The 12,814-nt window shown below is 42.8% G+C and overlaps 1 protein-coding gene across 1 annotated transcript in view; it reads left to right on the top strand.

The window, feature by feature from the left end:
* CELF6 (CUGBP Elav-like family member 6) overlaps positions 1–12,814 on the top strand; it is a 178,805-nt gene that overhangs the window by 156,489 nt on the left and 9,502 nt on the right. The window contains exon 12 of the mRNA XM_058156227.1: positions 1,722–1,877. Within this exon, the coding sequence (XP_058012210.1) occupies positions 1,722–1,849 (128 nt within the window). The 3' untranslated portion in view covers positions 1,850–1,877. The remainder of the gene's footprint in view (positions 1–1,721; positions 1,878–12,814) is intronic.

Raw genomic sequence — 12,814 nt, 5'->3', positions numbered from 1 at the left:
CAGGTGTGCCTCTGCAGCTCTGCCAAAGTCCTAGCAAAGTCCTCAGGGCAGGCAGGAGACCAGAAAGTAACTTCAGCAAGATATGTTCGACTTTGCCTGACTCAGAGAATGCCAGAAAGCAGATCCTTTATATAGGCCATGGGGTATGGCTCCATGACTCAGCACTTATCCAGGCCTGCCCCTCCCTTCCTTCTGTTGCCTCCGCCTATCAAGTCTTCTGACGCGAGGGTCACTCCAGTCGGCAGCTGTTGGTAGTTGACCTTCCTCAGACTCACATGCTGTGGAGGAGGGGGAGGGGTCTAGTTGCTCCGTCTGCCTGGGCATGGAGCCAGAGCTGGGGGCTCTTCTTCAGCCTGTCTGGGCATGGAGCCAGGGCTGGGGCCGGGAGGCATGCTAGGACATTCTTCAGCGTTCGGAAGCAGATAAGCAGACCCGACTGCGGTGAGAGCGGGCAAGACACAACACAAGGTTCCCTTATGAGTTGGTTTTGATGTCAACTTTTAGACAAGTTAAGCCAAAAGATGACATATCAGCAGAGGGGCATGCGGGTGACAAAATGTTGATTAAAGTTGACTGTTCACAGGAGTCAGATCCAGGAAATGGTCCAGTAGACTTACAGTCCAAGTTAAAAATTGGGGAAGAGGCAGATGAACAGACTAAGAAGGGGAAGATAGGTTTGAAAGCAAGATAGGCACCTGGGTAGAAATGTTAGAAATTAGGCAGTGGAAGAGGGCAGATGGGAGGAATACTTAGATTAAACATCCAAGAAGTAGGTAAAGATTTAAGAGAGGAATTTGAAAGGCAAGAAAAAAAAACCATAGCAATGAAAGCATTGAAGTGGGCAAGGGATGATGGATAGATGATTTCTTTTTTTCTTTTTATATTGTCTTGATTTACTCTTCTTTTTTTCTATTTTTCTTGTAAAGCATAGCAATTAAAGTATTGAAGCGGGCAAGGGACGATGGATAGATGATTTCTTTTTTCTTTTTATATTGTTGTCTCGATTTACTCTTCTTCTTTCCTATTTTTCTTATAAAGCATAGCAATTAAAGTATTGAAGCGGGCAAGAGATGATAGATGATTTTTTTCCCCCTGTTGTTGTTCTGGGTTACTTTTTCTTTTCTCTCACTCTTTTCTTCCTTTTCCTTTTTCTAAGTAGGTGACATGATTAGAAGTTAGACAAGAAAGAAAGAAAAAGTTTCTTAATAAAGGGTGATAAAAGCTAGAATAAATGATAGAAACAAGAAAAGGGGGGATATTAGTGTATACTTTTTACATCATAAAATGAAAGTAATAACAAGAGAAAATGTGGAATAATTGAATAATGATAGACTATAAATTAATATATGTATTATTATTAGAAATATATAAGCGGATTGAATGTAAGGATTATGATTAACTTAATTAGTTTTATTTGTATTAGAGTGTATGACACAGGTGCCACACTGTTCATGCATTGATTTGATCTTTTGATTAAAAAAAACAAAACTAAGACCTTGGCCTAAGCCCAAGGTACTGAGTCTAGAACAGAGATCAGACATAAGTTATGTTGATCCCTCGTTTAACGCCACCCTCAAGTTCTACCGTTCCTTCTCCTACAATCATGCAACTTATGGAACCAAGAGCCAAGGACTGTGACCTCTTTCATTTTTCTCTTCTAATCCTTCACCCAACCCCATCACCCCATCACTCACATCTTTGGTTGGCGTCTCCTTTTCCAGGTTTCGTCAGTTTTGACAATCCAACTAGTGCCCAGGCAGCCATTCAAGCCATGAACGGCTTCCAGATCGGCATGAAGAGGCTAAAGGTCCAATTAAAGAGGCCAAAAGATGCAAATCGACCCTACTGATCCCTGTTCACCCCAGCTCGGAAAACAGGTAAGGCATTGGCAGGCGATGCTTCAGCCAGGTAACCAAGCTCAGGAAGGTAATAGCAGAAATCAGCCTTTCGTTCCCAGATAGCAAAGGGGCAGAATGACCATCTTCTAATTATGGGGTGTCCGTAGCAAGCCAGCAATAATGAAAGCCATGCCATCACTATGCAATGACTTGACTTACCTACCTGGGTCAAAGTTCATCAGGACACATGTACATAAGGGTGGCACATTGAGGTCACCAAGGGCAAGTCATTTGAGCCCCCATTGCAATTTGCTACAGGGGTTCCGGTTCCCAGGATTCTTTGGGGTAGCGAAGGCCTGATTGGAAACTTCGCCTCAAAGAGAAACTAGCAAGAGTGAAGAACCATGAAACGGTTGTCCAGTTTAAGGTGGAAGATCTCAAGGAATTCGGCAGTTTGAGCCAAACTATATCCTGGCAGGAAAATATCTCACTGTGTAGTTTATAAGTTAGGTTCACTTAATTTCCTCTTTGGTGGGTTACATGGAAAGAAGGATGCCTTCTAAGGGGGAATGTGTGAATGTGTGTTTGCAAAAGAGAGGAAGAGAGGATCTGAGCCCATGAGTGCAAGTGCCTGTAGAAAGAAGTCCAGAAAGAACTTTCTTAGGTGAGATCAAAAGTCTGTCTACTCCACTTTCTGTTGACCTAGCAAATTGCCACTGAGAAACCCTCCAGGAAGAAAACAGTAAGAAAATATCCTTCTGCTATTGATATTCAAGCTCATAACTATCTCCGATATGGTTGGGAATACAATGCCATCATGATTAATGGTCATCAACCTCCTTCTCCTCCATGAATCTCTTCAATGCTTTGAAAATCCATCCAAGTCGGTTGCCATCACCAATTTTATGGGACTTAATTCCATCTTTTGATGACCTGCTGGGTAACAAAGTACTCTCCCCTTTGTCTTACCTAAATCTCCAACCATTCAGTTTCATTCAGCTCTTCTGGATTCAGCTCATTCATGAGACAGCTCCAGGCCTTCAAATGTATTTTGGGAGACAAAATTGATTCTTATTCTAGTGTAGCTCCTGAATACGTTTAGCCCAGTAAGGCAGTGACTTCTCAACTTTTGGCAAGTTTAAGACATGTGGACTGCAACTCCCAGAATTCCCCAGCCAACATAGAAGTCTGGGACTTGAAGTCCAGAGGTCTTAAACTTGCCAAAGTTGAGAAACACTTCAAATATGGGAAAGACGAGAGTAACCACTTCGTTACTCAGGTTATCACTGCTACAAAGTTAGCACTTATACAGAGAAATGTTTTGGAATAACTTACTGATGGAAATTGCGGCTGTATTTTAATGAGCACATAGGGGGATCATCTTGATATAGATATCCAATTAAGGGGCAACTCTAGAAGATCTTACCCCAAAATTTAGCAAGGTCAGACTTGGTTCCTTGGGTAAGAAATTCCAGAACGGGATCGGAATGCTAAGGACGCCATCCTGGAAAGACGTTGGTGAGAAATATTTCCATGCTGTTGCCAAGAACATCATGGAACACAGGTCATCCTCAGGAGAAGTTCAACTTGAGGGAACATCTAGTTCTACTTTTAATATGCACATAAGCATATGCACACATAATATATGGGCACTGGGACATAGATACACCTTTCCAGGTTTGCGCATTGACAGCTTCACTTCCCTCAACTATGCCATTGCTCTGTTTTTCTCCCAAGTGCCCCTTTTCTTGAATCCCACTTTTATTGGATAACCAGGTCAAATGAAAAGAGGAGGGTTGAAATCTGATATGGATGCAACTGATCGTAGATCTGTCAGAAAGAAGCCTTTAAAGTCTTGTCACTACAGCTCCTTTTTTACAACCCTACAATCCCTTAATTCGGGGTAGAGTCTGAGCGACTGAATGGAGCTGAGCATTTCCTGGCCGGATACCCTTCCTAACACCTACAGGGAGTTCACAGCAGATATTTTTTTTCTTTGCGCCCTAGGAGAGAAACGTCTGCCTCCACCTAGGATTGAACTCTCAGCCTTCTGAGTGAGAGGCGAGCATCTTCGCCACTAGGTCACCACACAGCTCATTGTCTTGTCACTATAACAACATCTTAAATTTCTGAAGGGTCACTGGAAACTCTTCTGTGACATGGAGATACCACTGACAGGGACTTGTGTCTTCTCTCCCCAGTTCCCATCCCTCCAAATCTACTTTTAATCTATAGTAATCTACTCCAGGATATCAAGCGGGTTGGAACGAACTTGATGTGATGAAGTGAAGAGGCTTTCAGACGAGATGGGATAAATGTAGAAAATGATTCCTTGACGATCATAACTTGAGAGATGGTGGAAGGAAAGGAAACTGTCTCTTGCTCGTAACATCATCAGAGCACAACAGATGCTACTTAACAGCTCAGGGAATATGGGGGTTCAAAATAGATGCGTGGGTTCAGACAGCCAGCTTTGGAATTGTCGAGCGACAGAAAGATCTGTAGAAGAGAAGATACATAGATCAAGAGCTCAACTCTGAAGTCCTTGATGCTCTCTGAGTTTGGCCGTTTGCTTGCCAAGTCTCCAGAGAGATCATTTCTCCCTTGAGTGACTTGCAAACAGATTTGTGATGTTGGTTCCAATCCTACTTTAAGCCAGGTAAATTTGAGTAGAGCTCCTAGAGAAAGAGGGTGGCTCAGTGGCTAAGACGCTGACCTTGTCGATCAAAAGGTCGGCAGTTCAGTGTTCAAATCCCTAGTGCCGCATGACGTTACTTGTCCCAGCTTCTGCCAACCTAGCAGTTCGAAAGCACATAAAAACATGCAAGTAGAAAAATAGGGACCACCTTTGGTGGGAAGGTAACAGTGTTCCGTACACCTTTGGCATTGAGTCATGCTGGCCACATGACCACGGAGACGTCTTCGGACAGTGCTGGCTCTTTGGCTTTGAAACCGAGATAAGCACCGCCCCCTAGAGTCAGGAACGACTAGCATGTATGTGCGAGGGGAACCCTTACCTTTTAATAGAATAGAATAGAATGGCCAAGTGTGATTGGACACACAAGGAATTTGTCTTGGTGCATATGCTCTCAGTGTACATAAAAGAAAAGATACGTTCAACACAATTGATGGTCAATATATCAATATAAATCATAAGGATTGCCAGCAACAAGTTATAGTTTACCTTTACTAGAGAAGGAGTCTTCTCATTCAGCATCCATTGCTACGGTTTGGAAAATTTTGAATGGCGGCATCACCCAAGCAATTGTTTTAAAGTGCAGAGAGCAACCCTGTTCTCGGTGATCCTTGGATAGGATGAGTCATTGGATGCGAATAAACACGGGCAAGTGAAGCAGTTGTAAAACATGTTAAAAGGGGAGAGGTGTCACCAGCCCCCTTATTTTGTGGAGACCTTGATGCTCTCTGAGCTTGGTGGTTTTCTTGCAGATGGTTCATTACCCAACTAAGTAATACCTTCAGGGCACTGATGCTGCTACCTAACAGGAGAATGAAATGCCTGAAAGAAAAAAAAACCAAGCTCAGAGAGCGCCAAGGACTGCACGCTTCAGCCCTAAACTAGAAATATTCTATACAATTGACAAACCTCTGCTTACTTTAGCCAAGGAAAGTTAACCCCAATGGGAGTAAGTAGGGAAGACGGCCAGTCAAGGGGGCTTACTAAAAGACCAGTGTAAATAGAAGTGTCATATTTATGACTGGAAAAGTACATATTTTTTTTTTTAGAATAGAATAGAATAGAATTTTATTGGCCAAGTGTGATTGGACACACAAGGAATTTGCATATGCTCTCAGTGTACATAAAAGTGTACATAAAAGTGTACATAAAAGAAAAGAAAAGAAAAGATACGTTCATCAAGGTACAACATTTACAACACAATTGATGATCAATGTACAACTCAATGTACAATTCCTCATGATAATTTGTATATGGCCTCCCTAGAGTTATATTACCAAATTGAGATGAGCAATCACAGTTTCACCTCTTTCTTTCTTTCTTTCTTTCTTTCCTTCCTTCCTTCTTTTTCTTTCTCTCTCTCCCTCTCTCTCTCTTTCCTTCCTTCTTTCCTTCCTTCTTTCCTTCCTCAGGGAATTGTGTTTTTTAACCACCCCATTTGTATTTCAGTCTGGGACACGGTTCTTCTTCTAAATGCGTCACTTGGTTATATGCCATAAGGAGTTTGGGGTGATATTTTTTTTTTGGACACTTTATTCCATCTTGAGTTCTATGGTTCCAAACCAAGTTAGGAATTTGAAGAAGAACAAGGAGGAAGGGAGGAGGGGGGGAGAGAAAAAAAGATTCCAAAATGGAAAAGTGGTGGTGGTGGGGGGGGGGAGATTTGTTAGGCTTCTATCAGCTTTCTATGGAAAGGAAGTTTTTAAAAAAGCAAAGAAATCCACTCATTAGAAGAAATGCCGTTTTATTGGCACATGATTTTAACTTCTGAGATTAGACGTTCTGGAATCAACTTCTGCTTTCCTAAGATAACATTTCTGCCTCTGAAGGTAGGAACTACTAGTAGAGGGGTCTGCAAACTTGGCTCTTTTAAGACTTGTGGACTTCAACTTCCAGAGTCCACAAGTCTTAAAAGAGCCAAATTTGCAGACCCCTCTACTAGATGTCTACCTACCCATTGCTAAAAAATGAAACCCGTCACATACGAAAATAAAGAACAAAGCAAGTACATGTGCTCCATTCAGATGATATCCCTCTGCACTTGCTCATTAATAGGTAGAAATGCAGATTTAATTCGCCCTACTTGAAACAGAAATACAAGATCATCCATCCTGGAAAGAATTGGGACTAGATATTCACCAGAACACTCTGGTGTTGTTTACATTCTCTGTAAACAACAAAATACGTTATACCTCTAGACTTGAAATCCTGGGATTAAAAAACTTAGAACTCCGCCGACTCCGACATGACCTGTGTTTACCACACAGAATCATCTATTGCAATGTCCTTCCTGTTAAAGACTACTTCAGCTTCAATCGCAATAATACAAGAGCAAACAATAGATTTAAACTTAATGTGAACCGCTTCAATCTTGATTGCAGAAAATATGACTTTTGTAACAGAGTTGTTAACGCTTGGAACACACTGCCTGACTCTGTGGTCTCTTCTCAAACTCCCAAAATCTTCGACCAAAAACTGTCTACTATTGACCTCACCGCATTCCTAAGAGGACTATAAGGGGCGTGCATAAGAGCACAAAAGTGCCTACCGTTACTGTCCTATTGTTTTCTTTCATTATATGTGCTTGTATATAATGTTGTGACAAAAATTTAAAAAAAATTAAAGAAAAAGAACATCTGGTCTCCCAAAAGTGTTTTTTTTTTTTCAAAAGGCAACTGGACTTGGTCTTTCCTCGAAGACGCTTTGCTTCTCATCCCAAGAAGCTTCTCCAGTTCTGAAGCTTTTTGGATGAGAAGCAAAACGTCTTCAAGGAACATCAAAGGAAGCCCAGGTACCTCTTGAAAAATAGCACCTCTGGGACAACCATGACCTGGATGACTGAGAAGCTCCACAGACATCTCACCAGAAGAAGGCTGTCATAGAAAGGAAACATCTGGTCTTTCCACCACCCCCCCCACTCCTTTTTTTTAAGCTTTGGACTGAGCCAGTTCCGTGAAAGGGATACGGGATGGACAGTTGGGTGGGGGAGCTTTAGAAAGATAGTTCTAACTTGGAAGAGGAACCACCAGAAGAAACGTCAACAAAACCTGGGAACTCTATCAAACCGATTCATATTTTTTTTCCTTTATATTTTTGTTTCCTCCGACCCGCCCACTACTGTGTATCTCTAACCAGACCAGGCCAATCATAGCTCCAAGGATGACCCCACAGTTGCCTAGCAACCCTCTAGCTGTTATGGGAGATCCAATCACAAAACTCTCCCTTCCAAATTATCTGAAACTGTAAGTGACTTCACTCATGTTGTCATCGACCTCTCTCTCCGATGACGCCATGTGGCCAGTTGTAATCTTGTTGCATGAACTTGACGTTGATCTTTCTATATCTCTGCTTTATATTTTTTATTTATTTTTTATTATTATTATTTTTATTATTATTATTATTATTATCAGTTCTTCTTCCCACCTACCCCTTCCTCTTCTCTTCTGGCGATTGTGCAGTGCCATATTGATGCCCATGATGGATAGTTTTTGGAGTGCTGATTGGTCAGTCTTTTTTACTAGTTGTGGATTCTTTGAGCCCATAAATTCCACTTTGTCCTCCTTTGTATCTTCTTCTTTTCCTCTCTGTTGTGACGTGACAATGATGTATGTGCCCTTTATGTATGATCATGATGGCTGGATAAAACGGTTGGGGTTGACCTAAGAAATCAGGTGGTAGGAGAAATAGCAAAGATACATTACACATTTTCCCTAGCTAGCTTCCCTGTGTTCTGACCCAGCTCCCCAAACATGACAAAACCCTCTGTAGCTGAAGCAATTGATTCCGTTATTAGGAACGCCAGCAGCCCTGGCAAAAATGCTCCAATGCAGGCTAACAAGTCTGTCTGGCAGGGAGATGAGTAGTTGTCTGCCACATCTATTCATCTCCGCCCCCTGCCTTTTATCCCCAGAGCCAGGGTGGGGCTTTGCTAGCAGTGGTGGCTTGTCCATCCCAAGGACCGGCCCATAGATTTCCACTACTCTCCTCTCCTCTGCCTTCTGCACATCCACGCATCAGGCACTGGACCCAGCTGTTCCTCCTCTTCCTCCTCAGCCACCTCTAGACCTAGGGGCTGTTGACTCTCCATCTGAGGGTTGACGGATGGCCCAGGCTCTGCCTCTGTCTCTGTCTCTCTCTCTCTGTCAGCTCCGTTCCCTTTTCCCACTTGGAGCTCTCAGGTTGCCTTGTTACTGGCCCTGACTCCCACGCCTCCTCCTCTGATTTGGCTGCCGGAGGGGCCAGCGGCCGACAGGCCACAACACCCTGTTTTCCTCACACGACTTTTGATGTGTTGGATCTGAACTTTCATAATCCTCTTCTCTGGGGTATTCAAGCAGCGTCTACAGAACTATCACACTGAGGTACTTTAATTTGGATTTCCGCTTTGGAGGTTTGGAATAAATGGCCTCTTCCAATTCCTAAGATTCTGAAAGTTTATGGAAACTCAAGTCCAACATATCCGAGGATCGCCAGGCTTGAAAAATATATTTGTTTATATTTACAGTTGATGCATTATCCCTCAAAAAAGGACTATCGTTGCACAAGCTTAAGAACATAAAGACCTCCCTTTGGTTGATACCAATGTTCTTTTGTAGCAGATAGGAGCAAGCAGATGCTTTGTTTGCATAAGATTCAGAGTCAATTCCCTGCATTTCCAAAGGGTGCCGGGAAGAAGTATCTGAAACTTGAGGGAACTTGCCAATAAGCTCAACAGTACTGGATCAACAGATCAGGGATCTGATATGGTATATAAGCAGCTCTGAACTGTGATATTTCAACGGCAGTGTCAGTTCTGATTAGAATTTGGATGAGACACCCCCTAAGACCAAAAGCTGGACAAGGAGGTCAAAAGCCAATCCACGAGAAGGCCATGTTGTTGCCAAGATCATCAAGATGATCCTTTAAATCAGTGGTAGTCAACCTGGTCCCTACCGCCCACTACTGGGCGTTCCAGCTTTCAAGATGGGCGGTAGGGGTTTTGTCCCATACTGAAGCACGTTCCTTTTTTTTAATTTAATTGACTTTTTAAAAAAAATTCATAGCATTATTTAAAAACATTTTCATTAGGTTTTCATAAAATTACCCGTGACAATTTAAATTTCTGAAAATATACTATTTGTATTGCCCGCGCATAAGTTTAGTTCACGTTACGTAAGTGAAACTAAATGGCACTATAGAGCGACCGCAAACAAAAGAGCCTCGTCTCAGAATAGCTCGCACATCTCCCCCCACATCACCCAGCTGTAAGAGACAAGCAGAGCTGGTAGCCGGTGCCCCCCCCCGAACCCAATCCACGATGCACAAGAGGCATGCACAGACGATGATACACGGTGCATTACTGTGGAACCGGTGGGCGGTTAGAAAATTTTACTACTAACAGAGATACAAAAGTGGGCGGTAGGTATAAAAAGGTTGACTACCCCTGCTTTAGATCAGGGGTCTCCAATCTTGGTAACTTTAAGCCTGGAGGACTTCAACTCCTTCTGGGAGTTGAAGTCCTTCAGGCTTAAAGTTGCCAAGGTTGGAGACCCCTGCTTTAGATCACTAAATCCCTACAAGCCAATCTCATCTCAAGGGACATTTTCTTTTATACTTTAATGTAAATATATTCAATAGACAGGAGCCAGGGGGGGACTGGCCTAGAGTCCATCCATATCTCTTGACAATCACTTGGACATAAATGAAACTGGAGAATCTTGGCCCATTCATACGTTTAAAAGTCAGCCGGGGGGCATTTAGAACCAATTATTTTTTCTGTGAGATGGAGAGACACCAGTTTAGATTCCAGGATAAGAGAAATCCTAGAGCAGTGTTTCTCAGCCTTGACCACTTTAAGAGGTGTGGACCTCAACTCCCAAAATTCCTCAGCCGGCCATACTCAGTTCTGGGAATTGAAGTCCACACATTTCCAAGATGGGGAAGTTGAAGTCTATGTCTGGAAGTTGAAGCCCACACATTTCCAAGACTCTGAACACAGGGCTTCTCAACCTTTGCAATTTTAAGACAAGTGGACTTCACCTCCCAACTTCAGCATGGCTGCCTGGAGAATTCCCTGGGAGTTGAAGCTCACATGTCTTAAAGCAGCCAAGATTGAAGAAGGCTGTCCTAGAGACAAGCCAGGCTTCAGAATCCAGGTTTTCTGGGGGCAGGCGTTGAATGCTGTTGTCAGGGTTCCAAGTAACATTCCCAACCAAAGAAAACCCCAAAGCTTGAGTTTCTTCAATGTTACATTTTATTAGAGATGTCATCTTGGCACATCTCTCAGGGATGCAGTGGCTAAGACGCTGAGCTTGTCAATCGAAAGGTCGGCAGCTCAATGGTTCGAATCCCTGGTGCCGCATAACGGGGTGAGCTCCCGTTCCTTGCCCCAACTTCTGCCAACCTAGCAGTTCGAAAGCAGGTAAAAAATGCAAGTAGAAAAATAGGGACCACCTTTGGTGGGAAGGTAAGAGCGTTCCGTGCGCCTTTGGCATTGAGTCACATGACCACGGAGACGTCTTCAGATAGTGCTGGCTCTTCGGCTTTGCAACGGAGATGAGCACTGCCCCCTAGAGTGGGGAACGACTAGCACAAATGTGCATGGGGAACCTTTACCTTTATTAGCACATCTGGGAAAACCCGAATCTAAAAGCTTCCAAGTTTCCCCCACCCAAAGGAATGTTCCAGTCCCTGCCCAACACCCACAAGTCCATCACATGGCCCAATTAAACATCGTTCCAACTGGAGATGCCTCCCAGTTCCAGCCAGTTCCAGGTGCAGGGCAAGATGTCCTTGACATCTTGAGAAAGGAATGTTATTATGACTATATATCACCCCTGCTCCATACAATCCACACTCCCAGTTTCCCACAGTAGTAAACGTGGCAGGTCTGAAGGCCTAATACAAAAGATGGCTTCCAGGCCTGGCCACTGTTGCCCTTTGGAGGAGCCCCAATTAAGAAACAATTCCCTCCCTCTCCCCCCACCCCCCATATCAAGACTTTTGGAGGCCTTCAGTCAGAAGAAATTCCTCAAAGGACGACGCGTGCCTTCCTCTCTTCGCCCTCCTTCACCTTCTCCCTCTGTCTTGCAGATTGGATGCCACGCGGCATACGAAGAGTATTTTCCCTTGTCCCATGTGCCGTATCCAGAACTTGTTAACTTTCTTTGCAACATATCACGGCGGAAAAAGGAAGCGATAAAAAGAGTTCAACGCAGAGGCGAAGCAGAGGTGCTCGGGAAAAAGAAAGAGCTTGTTCCGTTCTATTTTTTTTTCTTTCTCTCTCTCTCTTTCTCTCTCTGTTGTTGTTTTTTTCCTCCTGCCTTTTTCTTTTAAAATTTTTTACAAATCGGTTGGAACTCGGTTTTTCGGTTTTCGTTTTGGGTTTTGTTTCGGTTTTTCGTTGTCGTCGTCGTTTTTTTTGTGTGTGTGTTGTTTTTTTTTTGACGATGACGATGATTTTGGTCTCTTTAAGGCAAGAGAAAAACAAACACAAAACAAAACAAAAAAACACACCAAGGAGGTGGTTGTGGCCAAAAAACTTGGACCTGAGGAAAAGAGGCTGTGATGCTCTTTGCCGACTCGAGACTCCATGGACGGGAATGGGGCCGCTGTAGAAGACTTTTTTTCTTTTGGAAAACAAAAACAAAAAAAGAATTTATAATGAGGAAGGGCGAGAAAAACAACAACAAGCGTCCCTCACAGCAGAAGGGTGGGACTTTGTGAGAGAAAAGGTTGCAGGTGTGTGATACCTGTGGCCGGGACCAGCTCCTCTCAAAAGACACTTGTCCGATTTTTCAAGAGTCAGAAGAGGGAAGAAACGAAAGACCTAAAACCAAAGCTGACGGATTTGGACCAGGGAAACGCTTTTGTTTTCAACGGGGAATGGGAAAAAAAAGGAATTTGTTTTTCTCCGCGTCTGTTTGGGAAAGAAAAGAAAGAAAGAAAGAAAAAAACCAGTTAACTAAGAGGATGTTGAACCTAACCGGAGAGAGAGAGAGAGATATATATATAAATAGGTCTATATATCTTTATCCCATGGATTGAGTGAGTAAGAGTCACAGGATTTTTTGCCCCAGTCCTGGGAGTTTGGATTAACTTCTTTCAAAGTCATATCATTCCTTAGAGTTTAGGGACCAAAGGACTATTGCTTTTTTAATATATATATAAATATAAATATATATATATATATATAAATTAATTAATTTAAAAAACAAAAGAAAAAAACTCAAAGAGGTTTAAAAAAAAGAAGCAAGCAAGCAAGCAAGCAAGCAAATAAAAAAAACGAAAAAAAAAACCACAC

The sequence above is a fragment of the Ahaetulla prasina genome, chromosome 13 (assembly GCF_028640845.1).
Source record: "Ahaetulla prasina isolate Xishuangbanna chromosome 13, ASM2864084v1, whole genome shotgun sequence".
NCBI classification, from domain to species: Eukaryota; Metazoa; Chordata; class Lepidosauria; order Squamata; family Colubridae; genus Ahaetulla; species Ahaetulla prasina.
This window is presented reverse-complemented; position numbering and strand designations above follow the sequence as displayed.